Raw genomic sequence first — 23734 nt, 5'->3', positions numbered from 1 at the left:
CAGATTTTATGATACATGGCAGTAATATTAAAATTGATTTGGATTTTTATTCAGATCCACACAAGATAATGGAAAGATTATTGTGACCAGACTTTCTCAAAGTAGCTGTTACTTTGTCAGCATCTGCGAAATTCAGATGTAATTATCAGTAGTCCAAGTGTGGCAAGCAGTAAGCTGAGACTAATCATCAGCTGACACCACTCATGGACAGTTTCTAACAGATTTCACTAGGTAGCAGTTAGAAGGACTGTGGGATTTGCTTTAGTTGAGTGTCCAGTTACTTCATTAACTGAAATAATCAAAATTAATTTAGGAATAATATGATTTAACAATTCTATATAAATTATACTGATTAAAACAAATATTAAATGTTCTTAGTCATTTGTTGAATTAAAAATTTCATTCCTAATATAATTAGTTTGCTGTTGTTAATCCAGGGTCTGAAGATCAAGGGGGGGGGGGGGCAAAATATGAGTCCAGATTTCTGTTCTGGCTTTCAGTTGAATGCAGTATTGCAAATCTGATTATTCCAAAACCTGTTGGGCCAAATCATGCTAAATCCAGCATACATTGTCAAGATTGAATGCGAGGGGCTGCGGGGACCAGGCCCCAATGCCGTGGCATCTCCTGTCAGAGCCATCTGGGGAGGAGGTGCTGGATGTGGTGTGGGAGAGAGAGGCATACTGGAGTCTCTGCTTGGATTGTGAGCTGGCCAGTCCCATCAGTGCTGCATCCCAACTTCCTGGTTTTGGTGGGACCCAAGTCATACCGACCCTAGATGTGTGGAGTTTGAGAAAGGTGGTCTTCTCACTGCTGAGTCAAGTGGCTGTTCGAGAGGGGCTAAGGAGCTGCATCTCTAGAGATGCCCAGTAAAAAGGGGTTTCACACTGACTTACATTTTTGTTTTTTGAAAATAATGTAGCTCACTCAGTGCAGTCTGTAACCTGGTTTTGTAGCTGCACTAATCTTGTCAACACTGTACTGTACTGATAAGGGAGATTCAGTGATGGCAAGGGAGGGTGGATTGATTTTCATATAGAATGTAACTTCTACATGATTGAAAGACAGTTAACTGAAGGAATGTACTTAGGTTTGTATTCTGAACAAAAGAGATCATTAGCCAGAAATCATGAAATTGATAATAAATTGTTGGTCTGGCAGGGAAATGAACAGGAGATACGATAGAATAGAGATGGGGACTGAGAAGATGTGGCTTCAATCATCAGGTTCTGCAAAGTTGTTTTGGGATTGCAACTGTTCACCAAATATACATTATTAGATAATGAGATTTTAAGAAAGTTTTGTCATGACATAGATGGATGGTTTTGTAAGCAGAACAAATTAAAAGATCAAATTAAGAAGACTTAAAAGTAAATGAGCTAAAATGTGCCAAATCTGTTTCAGTAAATAGGATGTCATCCAGTTTGATCTTGTGACAGGTGGTGGAGAGTGTTTTATAAATGGTGAAAAACTAGAAGCAGTGAGTAGCAAATCAAAGAGACTTTACTTAAGGCTTCTGTGTATAGGTCATTAACATGTCAGGGACAAGGACAGAAAATAACCGTAATGGCTAACAAAGCAATGTCTTTGTATCTCGAGGACTGGAGAATGGGAGTTATGCTACATCTTGATGCAGGGCTTATTGTGTGAATATTTCTAAGCACCATAATTTTAGGATAGATACTGTACATTGGATTAAAAGAAGGTCAGAATGCCAGAGTGATATCTGGATTCCTAAATCTAAATTCTGAGAAAACAATATGTGAAGTGGAGCTTAAGAAGTTAAGGGGTGATGTGCTTGGCTTCCATGATTTTACAGAGAATTATGCAATAGGTGTACTGTATGTGATCACCACTACAGTATTTGCAAATTCCTCCCAAGTTTCACCTGTCTTGACTTAGATATATGTCACAGACCCTTTATCGCTGCTGGACCTAAATTCTGGAACTCCCTCACCAGCATTGAGATGTGTTCTTACCAAGACTGATGCCTCAAGAGGTGGCTAATCAGCATCTCATTTAGAGATGACAGTAACTGTTGGCCAGGTCTTGAAAATGATTAAATAATCTCTCAAGAGACCAATAAAAGGAGCTAGGTTAAGAATCAGCCTTGATTTCATCTATTGGGGGAATAGACTAAAGTGGATTGAATAGCTACCTGAGAATATACATGAAGGGGAATTTTTTTTGTGTATCAATGAGAAATGGTTGGACTCTATGGGAGTAAACCAGTGTGACACAAATGTTGCTTATCTCTTGGTAACCCAGGCCTTAATGTTGTTTGTCAAGATCAGGAAGGCACTGATTGCTTCGTTAGCTAAGCAATTACTTTATGTTAAATGCCAGTATTAAAGCCGCAGTAGAAACCAACTGAGGTCGGCTGACTTAATTCAGATGGAGGATCTTGACTACTTTTCTCTTCTGGGTCATTCATCGACAGAGTAAAGGATTGTATGGAGGGTAATGCATGCCAACATGTATTAAGAACAAATTCACTTGTCATGCTTTAATTAAACAAATGTACTTGTTTGCAGGCATTGTATCAAGATCTGGTACACTAACATATGAAGCTGTTCACCAGACAACGCAGGTTGATCTAGGCCAGTCTCTGTGTGTTGGTAAGCCATGTACTTAATTGTCAGCATTAGTCTTATCCTGCAAACTAGTTTTTTTGTGTAGTCTTGCCACATGCAACTGTGCAAAGAAAATTTCAAATTGAGTCTGTTGCTTCACGACCTCTTTTGGCGTTCCAGTTATTAAGAGTGGAATCTGCATTTTGTTTGAAGTTGCGCTGTACTATTGACTTGTTCATCTTCCCCCTTATGGGCATTCTGGATACCAGTCTTCCACCAGCCTGCAGCTCATTATTAACGTTACTGGCAGTAACTCAACACCTAGTCTTCTCTAAGCAGCAATACAAACAAACTCCAGTGTAGCTGATATAAAAATAGCTCAAACCACTTCTAGAATGTGACTTATTTGATTTTTTAAATTACTTTATTCCGGAGTCTTTCTTGCCCCTTGGCATCGAGCAATTACTGCCGTGGAAATAATGAGTATTATATGTTAATTAAATGGGCAGACAACACATTTTCTCAGCATCTTTATCTCTCTCTCAGAGCTTGGCAGCATTCTAAAAGATGGCATAAATAAGTATTTGCTAGTCTGTGTTTTCCATGGGGTACAAGTTTGGGATAACTATTCAAATGTATGAGAAGATGAAACAAAACACATTTTTTCCTGCTTTTATTTGTTTATCACTGGTGTGCTGGCCCATTTAATTTTAGAGTGAAAGAATCAGATAAACATAATTCTCCAAATTGACCCCATCTGCATCTTGCAGCATTGAGAATATGTTCACTGAGGGCTATGGACAGCAGATTGCAGCATCCCACAATGATGTACAAATTTGTCTGATCACTGTTGATTTGGAAGCATGTGTCTGTAGGGTGTAGAGGAATGAATGTTGGTGATCTCTCCTCATGACAGAGTCCGGTTCTCTATAGCTTCTCTTGTCTTTGTTCATAACACATTAATCTTACAGCTGTCAACCAGAGCCTTTCAGTAATGCTTGTCATGATTTAAAAAGAAAGTAAGTTGTTACCCTGTAGTCTTTACATCCGGAAAGTGGCCTTGCAGCTGAAACAACAGAGCTGGAAACCGTTCCTGAATAGCTGGATTTGTGAGGCTGAGGCAATTAACTGCTACAAAACCTTAATATGTAGTGACAAAGGCCCCAATAATGTTTTTGATTCTTTTAATCCTAGGAATTGGTGGAGATCCTTTCAATGGAACAGACTTCATTGATTGCCTTGAAGTCTTCCTGAAGGACCCTAAAACAGAAGGCATCATTTTAATTGGAGAGATTGGAGGCAACGCTGAGGAGAATGCAGCAGAGTATTTGCAACAGCACAACATGGTATGTGCAAGGTTTTCTACTTCAAGAGCCTTGGGAGCCTCTGTTAAATATTCATTTTTTAAAAAACTGCAAGTTCATGTGTTAGCGTGATAATTAATTTAACATTAGCAGTAGGGAACTAGCTGGAACAGATTCTGAGGGGCTGGATTAATCAGCACAGCATCACTAGAGTCGACATGAGTATGTAAATGGTACATCCTGTCTGGACAATTTTGAGAGGTGTGCTGATAAGGGTGGTGTGATAGGTATTGTCATTGTAGACTTTGGTAAGATCTTTGACAGATTCCCACATGGGACACTAGACTAGTAGATCACAGCCTTGGGATTTAGGGCAATTTGAAAAATTATATCTTAAATGAGCTTGGTGATAGGCAGTAGAGAGTGAGTGATTTTTTTTAAATTTACAGATTCTGGGATATCCAAAATGAAATCAGAAAATGTGGAAATATTCAGCAGATCGGGCTGCATCTGTAGAAAAAGAACACAGTTAACCGATCAGATCTGACAAAGGTTCATCGATCTGAAACATTAAGCCTGTTTCTCTTCTCACGGGTGTGGCTTGACATGCGGAGTATTTCCAGCATTTTGCATTCTGGAGATCTTAGGAATAATTTTTCCATTCAGATGGTGGTTGACACCTGAGTCTTGCTGACTGAGGGGATGGTAGAAATGTTTAGGTGAGCTCTTGAAATGCCATGCAAATGAAGGCTAAAGACAGTGTTGGGAAGTTAGATTAACATAGAACAGTGTAGCATAGGAACAAGCCCTTAGGCCTACAATGTCTGCACTGAACACCATGACAAATCAACTAAATCTGCCTGTATGTGATCCATATCCCTCCATTCCCCGCATATTCATGCACATATCAAAAAGCCTCTTAGACCCCCTTATCATATTTGCTTCCACCATACCACCAAGCAGCCTGTTCCAGGTCGCTACGCACCTTCCTTCCCCTCACACCTCTGTGTATGTCCTCTAGTGTTTGATGTTCCTATCCTGGTAAAAGATTCTGGCAGTCTAACCTATCTATGCTTGTCATAATGTAAAATCTTCAATCAGATCTCCCGTATGTCAACTCAAGTTTTTCCAACTTCTTTGCTAGCCTCCAATCCAGGTCGCATTCTAGGAAACTTCTTCTGCAACCCTTTCAAAGCCTTCACATGCGACGACCAGAATTACACGCAACACTCCCAAATGTGGCCTAACCAAAATTTTACATCACTGCAACTTGACTCGTACTCAATGCCCTAACCAATGAAGGCTAGAATGCCATCCTTCTTTATCACCCTATCTGCTTGCTCAGTATGTTCAGAGAGCTGTGAACTTTGACACCAAGGTTCCTTTGTACATCAATGATATTAAGTGTCCTGCCATTAACTATGTACTTTCTTCTTAAATTTGTCCCCCGAAGTGTAACATTTGATGCCAGGAATGGGCGTATGGGCCAGCGATCCTGCTTCTCTGTTGTGTGAGTCCATATGATTTAAGGAAGGTCTTCATAAAAGATAGAAAGAGGAAGATTTAAATTATAAAGCACATTTTGTACTCTTTCAGGATGCCCCAAAGGGCTTTAACAGCCAGTGAAGTACTTTAGGCACTGTTGAAATGAAAGAAATGCCCGAGCCATCTTCTTTTCTTGCTGCTGCCATCAGGTAGAAGGTACAGGAGCCTCAAGACTTGCACCAGCAGGTTCAAGAACAGTTACTACCCCTCAACCATCAGGCTCTTGAACAAAAAGAGGATAACTACATTCATTTAAGGACTCTTTTATCTTGTTAATTTATGCTCATTATTTATTTATATCTGCATTTGCACAGTTTGTTTACAGTTTTCAGACCCTGTCTTATAGTTACTGTTCTATAGGTTTGCTAAGTATACCCACAGGAAGAAGAATCTCAGGGTTGTATGTGGTGACACATATGTACTCTGACAATAAGTTTTACTTTGAACTTTGAAATGCTGCAATCACCCACAAATACCATTATCACCATTACTGGATAGTCCATCTTAATTTTTCTTATTAAAATTCAATGTTGTTGGTCCAGGGAGGATTCTGGGGAGAATATCCCTGCTGTTTGTTGAAATAAGACTATGTGATCATTTATGCTCATTTAAGAGACCAAACAGAGCTGTTTCTCAACATCTTCTGAATGTCACCATCTCTAGCTGTGTAGTAGTGCTAATAGTTTTGCTTTGAAGTCTTCCCAAGAGTTTCATGCCTAAGGCTCCATGTTAGCGCTTGAACTGCAATCTTTTCATTCCTAGCCAAGTGTGCCATGCACTGAGCAATAGCTGACCATTTTCATCAGTAAATTTGCATTTTTTCTCTGCTAAAATAAGAATAAATTTGCTTTCTCACTTTCCTGGGGCATGGGCAATGAATGCCACTGCTGCTATTGTCCTGAATCATGAAGATCTTTCTATTGTTCTCGAACACAGTACTAGTGAGAATCACTAGAGTTAACATTGGTGAATCTACAGAGATGTAGAGGAAGGATTCGGGCAGATTTCCCTCAAGATTACTATTCAGAGACTTCAGTAGGAACCAGTACAGCTGAGAGCTGTTCTGAGATGCCGTTCCATACGTTCGTAAACTGTCAGCTGGTGTGCAGAATGGTCACGTAATTGTTTCTTTCATTGTCACATGTACCAAGGTTCAATGAAAAGCTGTTCTTTTTGTATATAAAAAAACTAAAGAGAAGTCACAGATCACATTTCTTACTCTTTCTGATGTTTGGTCTGAACAACAACTGAATCTCTTGACAACGTCTGCGTGCTTTTATGTATTGAAATTCTGCCATGTGATTGGCTGGTTAGATTTTGTATTAACTATTAGATGTTCAGGTGCACCTAACAAGTGGCAACTGCTGCTATTATGCACTGCCTCCATGCTTTGAGTTGCTGCCACATGATTGGCTGATTAGATAGTTGTATTAATAACCAGGTGTATAAGTGTACCTCATAAAGTGGCCACTAAGTGTATAAGTCGTATTTGAGACACGCCATGCCTAAACCATCTGGTCAGTGGTTATATACAAGTATTTGTAGAAGAAATAGCATGTAGTCAATGACATATCCACCACGTTTCCAACTCTGGATATCTATAGATGAACAGCAGGAAAATGCTTTCAGAGAAGATTTTAAAAAGTGCTTTTTGCATACTTTTTACCATTATAGGTTTAACTTGATCAATGTAGAATCGGATTGTAGACAGGGGGAATCCAGGATTTCAATGTAGGCACGTAATGTGCTTATATAAACAAGACTTGAATGGGGACATGAGAGACTGCAGATGCTGGAATCTGGAGCCACCCACAACGCACAAGGAACTCTGCAGGTCAGGCAGCATCTGTGAAAGGAAATGCACAGTCAGTGCTTTGGGTCAAGACCCTTCATCTGCATTAAAATTCAATAGTATAAAAAGGTGGACGCAAGAGTTGGCAGGAGATGGGGGACTAGGTGAGGGGCGAATGGACAGATGAGGTGGGGATCATGTTGGAAGCTGTGATAGATGGAGCTGACCAAGAGTTGAATATTGAATCTCATAGTAAAGTAACGTGGAGCCTGGGATAAGGTGAGGAGGTGAACCACAGAGCAGTGTACTGGTGATGAGCAGATGGAGAGAATGCAGGGCACAAAGAGGGTGATGGGAGCTGGTGAATCAGGAACCGTTTCTGGGTCTTAGAGTGAGGAAAGGCCTGAAGTTTGAACAGTTTAAGTGCTGGGCCAGATGGATTGAAAAGACAGGGTGTCGGGACAAGAAGCGAGAGTCGTGCCAGTTCTGCACACAGCTCCGCGATGTTTACTCCGCTCTTCGCCGCACTGAGCCTGAGGCTGTGGGCCTGCTGTGGCTGCTGCAGGCTCTGTGTCTGCAGGCTCCACGATGTTTACTCTGCTATGTGCTGAACTGAACCTGAAGCTGTGTGCCTGCTCTGGCTGCTCCAGACCTTGTCTGAGGACTCACTCGGTTCTAAATACTATTGGTTTATTTTTATTGTGTGCACAATGTATTTTTTTTCTCTCTGCACGTTGGATGTTTGTCTTTATTTTTAAATGGGTTCTTTTGGGTTTCTTGTTTTGTGGCTGTCTAAGGAGATGAATCTCAAGGTTGTATAATTGTATACATACTTGGATAATAAACGTACTTTGAACTTTTGAAGAAAGAAAAAAAAGGTGAAAAGGGACAGTTTTTAGAGTTTGGGAACTCCAGGTTTGTGCTGCCAGGTGGTGTTCATTTAATTGGTGTTTTGCTTTGACTTAGCAATGGACAAGTCCGTAGACATATATTGATATGGGAATGGGAAAAGGAATTGATATTGTTGACCACCGGGATACGCATGCATAGGATTAGTTAGACTGGCATCATGATCGGTGCAGACTGGACAGGCCAATAGGCCTGTTCTTGTTCTGTACTGTTCAATATATATAAATCATTAAGCCTTTTCTAATGGTAGCACTGTTATCATGTTTTTCCCTCATCTTAAATATATATAAACAAAGAAAAGGAAAATCTATGAAGATTGCTGCTAAAAATGTTTGCCTGCTGCTTGTAGGGTAAATGTAACTGAATGATGAAGAGCTTTTTCTGCCTTCAAACTGATTTTGAATTCCATTTTCATGCGCTTCATACGTTCAGGAGTTGATCTGTTGCATATTGAGTTGTTGCTGGCTGGAGGTTGTTACCTTCTTCTACCCGTGTGTATAAATCATTCCTCCTGCATTCTTTTCAAGTTAATCCTGCTACATCTTTCTTTTAGCCTCATACGTCAATGGTTACCCCAGAGCTGGGAGAGATGAGATTTATTACACTTTGAAAAAGGCTGTTGCTTGTCATTCAGTTTGTTCACCTGCTGAGCTGAGATTATACTGTTATGTTGATGTGAGAATTGAAGAAGGGCTGAGGTGTTCTTCCAAGCCTGTCCCAATTAAAAGTTTGTGACAGGAATTATTTTGTTCTTTCTATTGTTACACTATGAAGAGTGGAGATTTGTAGAGCCAAAGTTTGAGGAATCTTCTGGTAAAATGGTGTTGTGCTTGGTTGCAGCGGCTTCTCCAGGTCCAACAAATGGTGCAAATGTTTGTCTTCGGTGTTTTTCTTGTGATCGCAAGACCCTGATGGACATTGGTAATACAAAATACTGCAAGTCTGGCTCATTGGCGAGATCAATAGTGGGCGAGTTGCACGGACCAGGCTCCCATGCCTTGGTGTTGCCTGTTACAGTTAATTAGGGGAAGGTGCACTGGAGATGGTGTGGGAGAGAGCAGAGGAACTTCTCTGGGTCGGGGCCCAGCCCATGCAGGCTGGCTTTCAGTGTTGCTCTTCAGTGTTTGCTTCCTGGAAGATGAGCTGGATGAAATGAGGAATTGCTACATGCTTGTTCTTGCAGAAACGTCGCTGCAGGACAACATTCCCATGTACCGTCAATCTTCAGGCCATGCTACTCAGGAACTTGTGCTAATATTATTCTAAGCTATCGCAACTAGTGTGTAACTGTATATACTGTGATTTGCACTTTGGCCCCAGAGGAATGATGTTTTATTTCGCTGTCTACATGTGTATGGCTGACTTGAGTTTCGAGCAATCTTACATACATAATCTCTCCTCGAAAGTAATGACCAGCATTGTGTTTAGCTGACATGCTATATTAAAATCCAAAATGAAAATACTTGCTGAACTGCATTCATTTTACTAATCTGCAAATGTAAATTGAAAAAAATAATTAGGAATAAACTTTGAGATGGGGAGAGCATATCTCAGGAACATCTGTGTGTTTCTGAAGCGGGCGGCAAGTCAGTGAAGAAATGGATTGTTTTGAAAGGAATAGATGAAATTAGTTGGTGGATGTTTGTGTGTGACATAATAATACACTGGTAAGTGGTCTGTCTTAGTGCTGTCAATCCAATTTAGAGTGCAGTTTGCAACACTGTTGCTAAACATTCTGCTGGATATGGCAATTGTGCCCAATATTACCAGGGATTGATATTACAATTATGACAGTTTTGTTTGAAAGGAGAATATTTATAATTGATTGAATATAACAGTGGGTAAAAGCTGAATAGAAGTGAAGCACATAATTATTTGTACAGTGCATTACCATATTTAGTTCACTCCCTCAATCTGTATAGAGCTCAGGCAACTGATTGTTTGTGTGTGTGTGTGTGTGTGTGTGTGAGAGAGAGAAACAATGATGGCATCTGTTAGTCTCGCGAGACCGTGGATCTGCGCCTGGAAAGTCTTGCTTGAGGTTACGTCCACACAACACCGTAACCGAAACCTTTTCTGTTCATTTTTACCCTCTGTCCACACTAAAACGGCGTTTTCGTCCCCCGAAACTGGAGCTTTTCAGAAACGCTTTCCAGGGTATGTATTTTTGAAAATGCCGCTTGGGCAGATCAGTGTAGACGGGGTAACCGGAGAAATCTGAAAACGCTGTCAGACGGCAGCGCGCCATTTCATTGTTTTCTTGAACACAACCTAACAATTTCAGAACAGGCGGCAATGAGACTGAAGCCAGAAGAGTTAGAAATGTACTCACCAAATACTTTGACCCATAACTAGCTGAATAAATAAGTATACTCACTTTGCCCTGTTTTCTGTTCTTGCTCGTATGAAGGTGGTTTACCTATTTATGCAAGTACTTCTCTGACAATAGATGTGTAACAGCCTAATGTAACATTGTATGGAAATACAAGATAACACTGATGCAGACATGTTTTACACATTTAACAAGGTACTTTATTAATGCAACACAGTTGGTCAGTTTTTCAATGTTCGTCGTTGGCCGGGTCATGCTGTCCCTGAACTCTGTTGGTTGCCTCCATATGCTTCAGTATTTGTATTTTTTTAGTTTTAAGTCCTCCTGCGTGAGAGCCAACAGCTGCCCGTCATTTAAGTTTTTCTAGTCCGTAACTGAACAAAAGCACACTCTCACAGTGAGATTCGGCAGCAAACATGTCGCTTGTTTTCGGTAGATGTGTCCTGTGCATGCGCAGTAGGAGGAGATTTGCCAAAATATCCATTTCAATGTGGACAGAGATATTTTTAAAAATACCTAGTGTGCACTCCTATCATTTTTACACAAAAACCGGCGTTTTCAAAATTACCTGGTCTAGTGTGGATGTAGCCTCAGTCTGTGTTGGTAGAGCAGCGTCTGTTGTGGCTGTAGAGGCCCACACAGGAGTGACAGTCTCGGCTGCAGCAACGGCACTTGAAGGCGCTGTCCTCCAGTGTTGTCTTGCTGCTGTTTTTTCGGTGAGTGCGCTTTTCTCCAGCAGCAAGCCTCAGCTTCTCTTCTTCTTCTCTCCTCTTTTTAGACCTCTGTGTAGTTCCAGCCTCCAGCTATATATATATCGCACACACACACAGCTCTTACAGTAAACTGCATCACATCTGCCCTGAGTAAACCTCAGTCTATTCAAAACTGCTGCATGCATGCCAGGTTCAGTAAACCCTTCACCCTTTTGTTTGCTGCCCTACATCGGTTTTGATTCATTGAAGCTTTACACTTAAAATGACTTCATATTGTCTCCATGGTGTTGCCCTTCCATTTTTCTATAACCTTATACTCCCCTTAAAAGCCATCAAGATTTCCATATTTCCATCCCTTCCACTTACTGCTGTGGCTGCATAACGCCAGCGACCAAGGTTCAGTCCTGATCTAAGGATCCATCTTTTGGAGTTTGCCCTGGGTACTCCAGTTTCTTCCCCCATCCAAAATAGCCCATGTAAGCTGTTATGTCCGTGGGCTAATGTAAATTATCCCTGTTGGGTGGCAGGTGAATTGATGGACATCTGGAAGATCATGGGTTTAAGAGAAGTAAGTGCAGCTGTTGTGATAATAATGAGAGGTAGTATATGCTTGATGGGCCTCCTATGTCAGATGAATACAGGAAACTAGTTAAAAATAAAATACTCATTGTTAAAAAATAAAATCACCTCCTGATAGTTGCCTGTTCTGATACCTTTTGACAGTTTACTCTGGTAAAGGCACTAGACTTCCAAGTGTTGGTTTTAATTATGCTGAGATGGTGGAGTGGACATTGGACTTATTAACCCGTGATCAGGTGAATCAAAGTTTCTGTTAGTGTGTTGAATGAAAAGTTATTTTTGTCCATAAGTTGGAAAAACAACAGATTTACTCAATATGGTAAAGGTGTTGTAACGCTGTATGCCATGTTCGGTGCGATCTTTCATTTATTCTGATATGTTTATTGGATTTATTGAGTATGCCCACAAGAAAATGAATCTCAGGATTGTATATGCTGACATATTTTTCCTTTGATAATAAATTTACTTTGAACTTTGATGAGGGCCAGTGAACAACATCCTTTATGCCTCCTGATGCCTAGTTAATTTGATACAGAATGGGGATGGTCCACACCTCAGTAGCTGGCTCTGCTGATCTTTAAAGATACACTGATTAAGGTTACACATGTTTCAAAAGAAGATTATTGCTTATCAATTTCCAAAGCAACTTTCTCTTAAAGTTGCCATAGTGAAACTGGCAGCCTGTTTTCTTAAGAAACTAATTACTACAGAGAGCGTAATGTAAAAAGGATTTCTCCCACAATACAGGCTCTCTTGAATTTAATATTTATGGCAGCTTGCTTGTATTTATGTCCATAAGTTGAGCATTTTATTTTCAAAATTCAAGTTTACTTGTCATGTGTAATTGAAATTTCCAGTGAAACAGGTCATGGGTTGTCCCCAGTGCACCAAGTGTCGCCACACATTTCGGTATCAACATAGCATGCCCACAGTCCTTGGAAGAGCAACACAGGACACAACAAGCAACAAACTGCAACAGCAAAAGCAAAAACACAAGATCGCGCAAATGCAGGAAATCTAAAGCAACACACGCAAAGTGCTGGAGGAACTCAACAGGTCGGACAGCATCTATGGAAATGAATAAACAAAGTTCAATGTAAATTTATTATCAAAGTACATAAATGCCACCGTGTGCAACCCTGAGATTCATTTTCTTGTGTTCATTCACGATAAATACAAGAAACTCAATAGAGTCAATGAAAGACTGCACCCATCAGGATGGACAAATAATATGCAATGGACAACAAACTGTGCAAATAAAAGGAGAAATAAAAGAATAATAATAATAATAATAAAGAAAAATAAAAATAATGAACAAAATATAATAAATAAGCAACAAATGTTGATCTGAGACCCGTCATCAGGACTGGAAAGGAAGGGGATGATGCCGGAATAGGAAGGTGGGGGGGAAGGGAAGGAAGACAAGCAGGAAGCTGATATATGGGGGAGGGGGAATGAAGTAAGAACATGGGAGCTGCAAGCACTGTTCTTCACACCTGCACATATACACAGTTCTTTAAACTCCAGGACAGGCCTCCATCTTCAACCTCCAGCAGATATGGACTGGGACCTGCAGATTCCAAGCTGGGCTTCAGCCTTCTCAATGGACTCGCAGAAACTTACTGATTCAGCTCCTTCCAACGGGTCTTGACTTCTAGTCTTTGGATTCATCCTTGGACATCGATCCTTGGCATCAATCCCAAGCCACACCGATCACAGAACACCAGGCCTTAGAATCCGGAATGTTTAACTTCTCTTTAGTTCGTAATTGTATTGGTGGAATTGAATTATATGAGCTTTATTTGTCACCTCGACATCAAAATATACAGTGAACCACTTTGTGTCAATGACCAACACAGTCTGAGGGTGTGCAAGTGCCGTCATGCTTGCAATGCCAACATAGCATACCCTCAACTCTAATAAGATTGAACTATTAACCTTAACTATAACCAGAAGTCTTTGGAATATGGGAGGAACATGGAGCACCCAGAGAAACCCGTGTGGTCATGGGGCGAGTGTATAAGCTTCTCACAGTCAGCAGTGGAATTGAACCTGGGTCACCGGCACTGAAAAGCATTGCACTACCATTATGCTACCAGTACAACAGGGGAACTGGGTGTGTTGTGAGATAAAATCACCTGCCCCTCTTCTCTATTCGGTGCTCCCTTGTGGAGGTTTGGGTGTGCAAAAGTAGATTTTGATGGGGAATTAACTTCAAATTCATTATATTTCATGCTTGTGAGATCTGTTAATATCTGACAGGTTCAGGTATAAATAGCTTCTTATGGAAATATGAAAAACTTCATTTACAACTCTAGGTAGATAATACATTTTTGAAACCTAATTGTGGATTTAGTTTCTCCTCCTCACTTTGGTTGAATTTGCAGAACTCCAATTATTAAAGTAGGTTAAATTACTGTTGACTTTTACATGTTAGATCATTCCACAACTTCCCCTTCCTTTCCACTCCTGATGAAGGGTTTTGGCCCGAAATGTTAACTGTTTATTCTTCTCCATAGATACTGCTTAACCTGTTGAGTTCCTTAGACATTTTGTGTGTGTTGCACTGAAAAAAACTTGTTTAATCAATCTGAGGATAAGAATAGGTCAAGAGTTAAATCACCATTTGCTTCATCAATTTCCTGTTCTACAGAGGAAAGATAATTTCAGCATTGTCCAAAACTATTGGCATTTTAATCCTGGTGTTTCAGTTTATGGACTTAAAGCAATTGACAAGATTCTCTGAATAGGCAGATACAGAAGATACACATGGGATCCGCTGTGAGTTGGTAGGTTGGATTCAAAGTTGACACTGGTAGAAGACTGTGGGTCATGATGGAGGAATGTTATTTTTTCTGGAGGTCTGTGGTCAATAGTGTCCTTCACGTTAAATGCTGGGACCTCTTGTTTGTAAGATATGAAAATGTAGGTGATCAAATGATAAGTAGACTGGACAGTGAGGATGATTGTCGAAAAAACCAGAAGGATGTGGATTTGGGCAGAAAAATGACAAATAGGGCTTTATTCGAACAAGTTTGAAATGTTGCATTTTGTGAGGCCAAAAGAAAAACGAAGGTATACAGTAAATGGCAGGACTTTTAGCTGGGATTGGAAGATAGAATACGGTCAGGACTTTATTCATTCAAGCATAGTAATTGAGGGGAGATTTGGTAGGATAAATGCAAGCAGACTTTTTCCACTGAGATTGAGTGGGACCAGAGGTCAAGAGTGAAAGATGAAAAGTTTAGGGGGAACATGAGGGAAAACGTCTTCAGAGGGTAGTGAGATTGAAATGAGCTTCTAGCGCAAATGGTGCATGCAAACTCAATTTCAACACTTGAGAGAAGTTTGGATAGTTACATGGCCGGTGGGGGTATGGAGGGTTATGATCCCAGTGCAGTTCGATTGGAATGGGCAGTTTAAAAGGTTCAGCATGGACTAGGTGGGCTAAAGGGGTTGTTTCTGTGATGTACTTTTCCATGACTCTACGATACTTACAAGGCACGTTTTCTTCCACAGAAAGTGGTAGGTGCCTGGCGCAAATGGCAGGAAAGTGGTAGAAACAATGAAATAGCAATTATTAATGAAATATCTATTCAGACTCTGTGAACAGGCAGGGAACAGAGGGATTAGGAGCCTGTGCAGGCAGGCAGGATTAGTTTAGATTGATGCCATGTTGAAGCACACATGGAGGGTTGAGAGACCTGTTCAGTGCAGTACTATTCTACTGTATGTTCTATGAATCACATCTGCAACCAAGATTTAGAAACCCATGTTTTGGCTTCAGCCAAATGATGCAAACAGATTTAATGCTGCCACCTTGCTTCTGTGCTGCCTCCCTATATACAAAACACAATTTCTAGTGAAAGTGTTCTCTCTTATCTTTCCCTCTAATTTTAAGGCATTTTATCATGTACTGTATATCGCCTGTATCCTCACCTTGGTGCTCTTTTCTAACCAAAGATCAAAACAAATAGTTCTTGCTTGGGTGGTCTCTGTAGGCACTGATTTCTTGGGCAGCTTGCTTGTGCCGACTTATTCACATGTAGACAATAACTACTGAATGCGAGCAGGGAAAGTATTGCAGATGAGCATTCATCCAGTTTCTACAGTATTACTGGACTCTGTTAAAGGTGGGAGTGCACATGAATTTTATGTATATCCCAGACAAAAATGTAAAATCTTGAGGGACCATGATAGGGTACACGTTGAGAAGTTTCCACTAGTGAAAGTATCAAAAAGGCATAAATCCAAGACAGGTGGTGGTGGGGGGGAACAGAGGGTTAAAATTGGAGGGTGTAGTGATTTCTTATCACAGATGGTGATGAAAGGCTGGAATTCTCTGCCCTTGATAGTTGTGGAGGCATTTTAAAGAGGAGGTGGATAATATTTTTGAAAAATTGGTTATTGTGAGCTCTAGGGACTAGTGTGGAAAAGGAGCTGAGGCCTGGGACAGATACAATATGCCATAACTGCTTTGAATGGTAGGGCAGGATATGTTGGGGCGGCACAGTGGTTACCAGCAATCTGGGTTCAATTCTTGCTGCCGTCTATAAGGAGTTTCTACGTTCTCCCCCGTGTGGTAGGCTTTCCTCCCACAGTCCAAAGACGTACCAGTTGCTAAATAAATTGTTCATTGTAAATTGTCCTGTGATTAGGCTAGGGTTAAATTAGGTGTTGCTAGGCAATGTGGCTGAAAGGGCCTGTTCCATGCTGTATCTCAATAAAATAAATAAATACATAAAGGATTGGGGAGCCAGATGGCTGTTTCCTAATCTTATTTGCTATATTATCATTTCCTTGTGTGATTTGAGAAGTGAGTTTAACCTTGATATTGAATCTGGGTCTTCCCTGATCAGTTTAATCTAACATAACCATGATGGAAGCTCATCGTTCAATGTTCTTTCATCCTGTACCCGATTTCAGTCTGATACTTGAACTGTGATTTTTGTGTTGGAGCAATTTTATTTTGTGCGAGTTTTTTGGGCATTTCGATTATGGCAAATAGGATCCAAAGCTTCGATCTGACGGTAACAGTGCTGTCTTGTAAAATTCTTGCTTTTCTTGAACAATGCAGTGTGTTGAAGTGATGTGAAGTGGATGATGAGGATTTGATGCTTTTCACATTGAAGACTGTGGTTGGCACAAAGGCCAGAACATAAAGTTAATCTTGGTTGCTTCTGTTCCTCTTTGTAGATTTGAATTTGAACATAGTCCAGAGGAGTAAGATGTTGACTTCCTTTTCATTCTAACATCTCTTCAGTTGCACAAAAGTGTGTGGTTTAAAGCGCTGTCAACACAGTATTGTTGGGGATGTTCAAAAAGAGGTTCTGGTTTGGCAGATGCTTGTCAGTGGAATTTGGCTCTTGCTGATAATGTACAGATCAGCTCGTAGAATTGACATGTTTTTATGAGTGTTTGTTTTGGACCTGGACATCTAATTGGATCTAATTAATTTAATCTAATCCCAAACAGCAGCATTCTTGTCGGCTCCCTAAATCCTAGCTTTTTGCCAGAGGGCATGGAATTGTAGACAAGCGTCTTGTATCTCTGAAATTTTATTCACCAGTTTGATGCTGTGTATCCGTTGGGATTTCTTCAAGTCAATGTGATGAGATTACAGAAACACAAATGTGCAGTGTAGCCAAGCCAGAAACAAGATCTAGATCAACTGGGAAAGTGGGCCAAGGAATGGCAGGTGGAATTTAACAGGGCCAGTGTGAAGTGTTAATTTTTGGGAAGATAAAGCAGGATAGGACATGTTCAATGAATGACAAGGCCCTGGGAGGTAGTATTGCCTAACAAAGAGACCCAGGGGTACATAGTTCCCTAAAAATGGTAATGCATATAGGCAAAGTGGTGAAGAAGGAATTTTGTTTACTTGTCTTCATTGGTAGGGACATCGAGTACAAGAGTTGTGATGCCATGTTACGGCTGTTGGTGACACTACATCTAGAATATTACGTTCAGATCGGGTCACCATACTAAGGGAAGGTTGTCATTAAGCTAGACACGGTGCAGAAAATATTTACCTGGACAATACTGGGACAAGAATGCTTGAGTTATAAAGTGAAATTAAACAGACTGGTTTAATTTTTTTCTTCATTCAAAAGAAGGACTCTGAAGAATTATCCTGTAGAGCTGTGTAATATCATGAGGGGCATAGAAAATGGATTGTCACAGTCTTTTTCCCAAGAAAGGGGAGTCTAAAACTCAATGGCATAAGCTTAATATTAAAGAGGAAAAATTAATATATATACACACACACACAGATATAGATGAATAGGAATGATTTAAAGAGATGTATGGGCCAAACATAGGCAGCCTCTCCCTCGGGGAAAAAAAAGACTCTGCTTTCACTCTGCTTATGCACCTCACGGTCTTATCTTCCTCTCTCAGATCACTCTTCAATCTCTTAGATTCTAAGGAATAAATCTACACAAGCAGTTTTTGTAATGCAGGTCCCCAAATCCAGGCAACATCCAAGTGGATCTTTTCTGTACTCTTTCTAGTTTAATAACATCCTTCCTAACAGGGTGAGTAAACCTGTGCACAATACTTCCAAATGCAGCCTTACCAAAGTCATGTGTAACTGCAACATAACTTCCTGACTCCTATTCTCATTACCCTGAAAGATGAATAGAGTTTTATACTATTAAAAAAATTCAAAGTAGGGAAGTACAGATTTATTGAATTGTTATCCTATACAGTGAATATAAAATTATTTTGTTTTTTATCATCTTCTCTAACATGGTAATGGTTTACTGTACAAACAATGGACTTGTTTTGATAGCATCATTTCTCATGAAGCAGGTGTCATTATCAAAGTTTTCAGTTATGCTCTGTCTATCCTGGATACAATTGAGTGCCATGCAAGGTCAATTTAGGGGGAATTTACCATTCATATTGTTGAAGACCAGAGCTGTACACGAGCCGATTGGGTAATTAAACATTGACAAGTTTCCTCAAATGTCAATAAACCATCTGGGGTTTTTAGTGACAATATAAACCATATAACAATATAACAATTACAGCACAGAAACAGGCCATCTTGGCCCTTCTAGTCAGTGCTGAATGCTTACTCTCACCAAGTCCCACTGACCTGTACTCAGCCCAAAACCCTCCATTCCTTTCCTGTCCATATTCCTATCCGATTTTACTTTAAATGACAATATCGAACCTGCCTCTACCACTTCTACTGGAAGCTCGTTCCACACAGCTACCACTCTCTGAGTAAAGAAATTCCCCCTCGTGTTACCCTTAAACTTTTGCCCACTAACTCTCAACTCATGTCCTCTTGTTTGAGTCTCCCCTACTCTCAATGGAAAAACATCAACTCTATCTATCCCCCTCATAATTTTAAATACATCTATCAAGTCCCCCCCTCAACCTACTCTGCTCCAAAGAATAAAGACCTAACTTGTTCAACCTGTTCAATATGTTGTCTTAAATGGCTGTTTTTTTTTATTATAAGTAGTCCAGTATTATCTTATTTTTAGTGATCTAATTGCTTTTCCTTGTTTTAATAGGGGCCCAACGCTAAGCCGGTGGTGTCATTCATAGCTGGACTTACTGCACCCCCAGGGCGGAGAATGGGTCATGCCGGTGCCATCATCGCTGGAGGAAAGGGTGGAGCCAAAGAGAAGATCGCTGCCCTTCAGGAAGCTGGTGTGGTGATCAGCAACTCTCCTGCCCAGCTGGGCAGCACCATACAAAAGGTAAATATTAGTTTAAGATCTGGAGTTGACAGAGTGTAAGGATTGAGATCTGGATGTTTCCCTGTCTGTAAGATCTGCCATTTTCAACTCCCCTCGACAAACCAGGGTAGGGCTTACACAGTGAGGGCACTGAGGAGTGTGGTAGAACAGAGGGATCTGGGAACACTGATTCATAATCCCTTGAACATGCGTCACAGGTAGATGGGACGTAAAGAGATTTTTTAGCACCTTGGCCTTCGTAAATCAAAGTATTGAATACAGGAGTTGGGATGTTATGTAGAAGACGTGTAAGGTGTTGGTGAAGCCTAATTTGGAGTATTATGTACAGTTTTAATCACCTACCTACGGGAAAGGTGTAAATAAGGTTGAAAGAGTACAAAGAAAATTTACAAGGATATTACCAGGACTTGAGAACCTGAGCTATATGGAAAGGGTGAATAGGTTTGGATCTGAGGGGAAATTTGATATAGGTATACAAAATTATGAGAGCTTTTTCCACTGAAATTGGGTGAGACTAGAACTAGAGCTCATAAGGATGAAATGTTTAAGTGAAGGACAATTTCTTCACTCAGAGGGTGGTGAATGTGTGGAATGAGCTGCCAGAGGAAGTGGTAGAAGCTGGTTTGATTAGAGCATTTAAGGGAAATTTGGATGGGTACATGGAAGGAAGGGGTATGGAGAGCTATGGTCCAGGTAGCGATCAGTGGGACCAGGCACAATAATAGTTTGGCACAGACTAGATGGACCAAAGGGCCTGTTTCTGTTCTGTAGTGCTCTGACTCTACATCTTTCTCAGAAAATAAGTGGTTTGGATGCTCTGTATGCATTGGGTTTTTATACAACAATGTTAATCTGGAGGTGCTGTCTGAGAGATTGAAGTGTGCAAGTCCTTTTACAAAAAGGAACAATTTACTCTGAGAGAAATACCTCATTTCATTTGGGAAGTGATCTTGTGGATACCTGTGGAACTGAGTCTTTTTGTTGGAAAATTAGAAATCTGGTGTTTTCATACGTTTTTTATATTTGACCTACAAGATTAAGCTGAGGTGACTTTTGTCAGAATTCATTGCTCAACTGTGATCTAGGACTTTTCATTACCAATTCTGAACTTAAAGAAAATATTGCTGTCCTGTTCCCTCTTTCACATGCAACAGATTAAAGGTGCACTGAAAATATCAAAATTAGTCCTGTGGTTTCTTAGCAACTTATTAAAAAAAAATCCTTGTGGAGCACAACCTATAGCACCATCACTTCCGGTACAGTGTGTTTTCAGATTTCAACATTTCAAGAAAATGTCGTTTTTAGAGCTCAATTTATAACACAACACAATTATTCTAGGACGTGCTGTGCTCTGACTTGTCAAAGCAGAGTGCTCGGCTGACTTGATCGTCTCGCTGCTTTGTTTTCCTACTCCAGCTGCTATCTATCTTGCCTAGCTGCAGCACGCTTCTCTACTCGATGTGGCCCTCCTTTTCTGTTGTGTCATTCTCACTGGCATGTTTCTTCCCCTGCCTATCAGCTCTGCTCATGGTGCTGCTCTGCATGTTACTTTGCACTGCGGGCTGCTGCTTTCCTCGCCGTGGTGCTATTCTACAAAGCAGCCTGATACCCTGTCATTCGTGCTGCTGGGCAGCTTGACATGCAATCCCGCTGGCTTTCCCTGCTGTATTGAACTGAGACACACAGATGGGTTCCTGAGATGACTTAAATGAAGGCTGCTGCTGTTTTAACAAGAAATACTTGACCAACTGAAAGTTATGATGCAATGTTTGCATTTTTGCTCTGTCATTGCTTCAACTTTAGTCATTTTTTAAGGTAGTAATTTCAGGGAAAACAATTGACATTGGCTGATTTAGAGCCTTTCTGAACCTCGTCAAACCTCTTTCAATTTGTGCATCTGTTGCCTTTTAAAGCTCTTATAAATTGAGACTCAATGTATTTCAAGATTCTAGATTGTTTAGTACACGAGTCAAGTATGATGTTCTCCTAAGAGGGTTAATTTAGTGCTCCTCAGGTGGCTGTGGGATCCACATACTCTGGTGCTGGTGCAGTGTGGGCAAGAATAAATGGTGTCTGTGGTTAATGGTTGGATCTTTTGGTTAATCAGTCTCTCCTTTTGTGGCTGTGGTTTGTTCGTCACGGCACAGCGGAGGTTGTTCTCATGCAGTGCAGCTCCCCCTTGGACAGTTTCCCTCTGGGTGTATCCTTTGAGTGCAACATCTTCCCAGTTATTAGATAAAATACTGAAAAACTCAGTACACGAGTGTAAAGGAGAATGAAAGGATTGTTGCTCTGGATCCAATGCAGCATAAATAAAACACAGTTAAGTATAAAGAACACAGTAAAAATGACAAATAAATCCCCACAGTAAATATAAAAATTCCATTCTGAAAGTATCTTCAGAGTAATTGGAAAGGATGGTTGCACCTAATATGACAGGGCATAATTTTAAGGTGTTTGGAGGAAAGTATATTGGTGATGTCAGTGGTAATTTTTTTAAAACAGTGGGGTGGTGGAAGAGACAGATACATTAGGGATATTTAGGAACCTCTTAGATAGCCACATAGATGAAAAAAAATGGAGGGCTATGTGGGAGGGAAGGGTTGGATTAATCTTAAAGTAAGTTAAAGAGTCGGCACTGTATAACAGGCCGAATGGCATATGCTGTACTCTTCTAAGTCCTAAGAATTTTTTTTAATATTTATTCGTTTGATCTAAAGTACTGATGGTGCTGTTCTGATCATTCACTTGAGATTTTGGGTCACAACGATGGCAGAATGTCACATGGTCACACTGGTTAGTGCGTCAGAGGAAAGATGCGGAGGTACTACAGAGGAGGTTTATCAGGATCTTGTGGGATTGGGCAGCTTTGGCCAAGTGGAAAAACCTGGAACAGGTGGGGGTTGAGAGAAAGTGTATAAAAACATCAGGTGCCCTGTTAGAGTGCATAAGAAAAACTTGTTTCCTTGAGCAGAGGTGTTGTTAATTCACAAGGAATTAGGGCATTAGGGAAGAAATTTTTGACACAAAGGTGGTGATGGTTTGGAACCTAATGGCAAAAATGGTGATGGAGCAGGGGTGTCTATTGCCTTTAAAGGGTACTTTGGTGAATAATTTGAAGACCGAGGGACTTGCCAAGGCTAGGGTGGCATTCTACTTCTAGAATGGAGGCTTCAATGTGCAGAATCAACAGGGGCTGTGGATGGTTATGGATTCAGACAGCTCCATCATAGGCACTAGCCTCCCCAGCATTAAGGACATCCTCAAAAGGCAGTGCCTCATTAAGGATACTCTGTATCTATGGCATACCCTCTCTTCATTACAACATCAGTGAGGAGGTACTAGAGCCCAAAGACCCATACTAATATTTTAGGAACAGCTTTTTCTCCTCTGCCACTAGATTTCTGAACAATCCATGAACCCATGAACACCTCCTCAATATTCCTGTTTTGCACTATTATTTTTTAATTTGCATTGTATTACTGATGCATAATAGCAAATTTCATGATTATGTCAGTGATAACTCTGGTTCTGATTCTGGACCTAAAGCTAAAAGGTAGGGCTCAGCTGGATTACTTTACCCACATGATGAAATTGCAGATTAAGTACATGGAGGATTTGTTTGTAATTGAGTGACAGGTATGGTTAACAGCAGGTTGAGGCCACACCTCAAATATGATGTGCAGTTTTCATTCCCTTACCTAAACTATAAAAAAACGATGTAGCAGCATCAGAGGCATGCCAAAGGAGATTCATCAGGCTAATCCTGGGATGTAGGGTTTTCGTACCAAGAGAGGCAAGACATTTTGGTGCAAGTTTTTACCAGCTGGTGAAAAAAAAAATGGTGCTTGCTTGCTTGCCTTTATTAGTCAAGGTACTGAGAACAAGAGTTGGGAAATGATACTGCAGCTTTATAAATCTAGTTTGGTCACATCTGGAGTACTGCATTCAGTTTTGCTTGCCCCATTTTATGAAGGAATTGGAGGCTCTGGAGAGAGTGCAGAATAGGTTTACCAAAATGTAGCCTGGATTAGATGTGCTATAAGGAGAGGTTACCACATGTACTCTGATGGTTGTAATGCTCTCGAGTTCATTATGCCCATTTAGCTGCTGGTGTTTAGGGCATCAGTGCAGGTCTTCCACCTCTGGCAGTGTTCAGTGCTTCCTTCATCGTATCAGTTTTCACTACTGTCAGTCATGCAAGTCCCAGGTGGAGACTCAGGAATACCATCATACTCAGATGTAGAAGGATTCTTGCTGTTTCCATAA

General features: G+C 40.6%; 1 protein-coding gene across 2 annotated transcripts in view; it reads left to right on the top strand.

Annotated features, from left to right (window-relative positions):
* Window positions 1-23734, top strand: part of suclg1 (succinate-CoA ligase GDP/ADP-forming subunit alph) — an 81579-nt gene that overhangs the window by 42378 nt on the left and 15467 nt on the right. For both annotated transcript variants that reach the window (XM_059965691.1, XM_059965693.1), the window contains exons 6-8: window positions 2535-2618; window positions 3768-3919; window positions 19277-19465. In XM_059965691.1, coding sequence (XP_059821674.1) covers window positions 2535-2618; window positions 3768-3919; window positions 19277-19465 — 425 coding nt within the window. The remainder of the gene's footprint in view (window positions 1-2534; window positions 2619-3767; window positions 3920-19276; window positions 19466-23734) is intronic.

This window comes from Hypanus sabinus, chromosome 3 (genome assembly GCF_030144855.1).
Source record: "Hypanus sabinus isolate sHypSab1 chromosome 3, sHypSab1.hap1, whole genome shotgun sequence".
NCBI lineage: Eukaryota > Metazoa > Chordata > Chondrichthyes > Myliobatiformes > Dasyatidae > Hypanus > Hypanus sabinus.
Note: the sequence above shows the minus strand (reverse complement) of the source record. Positions and strands in the feature narration are given on the sequence as shown.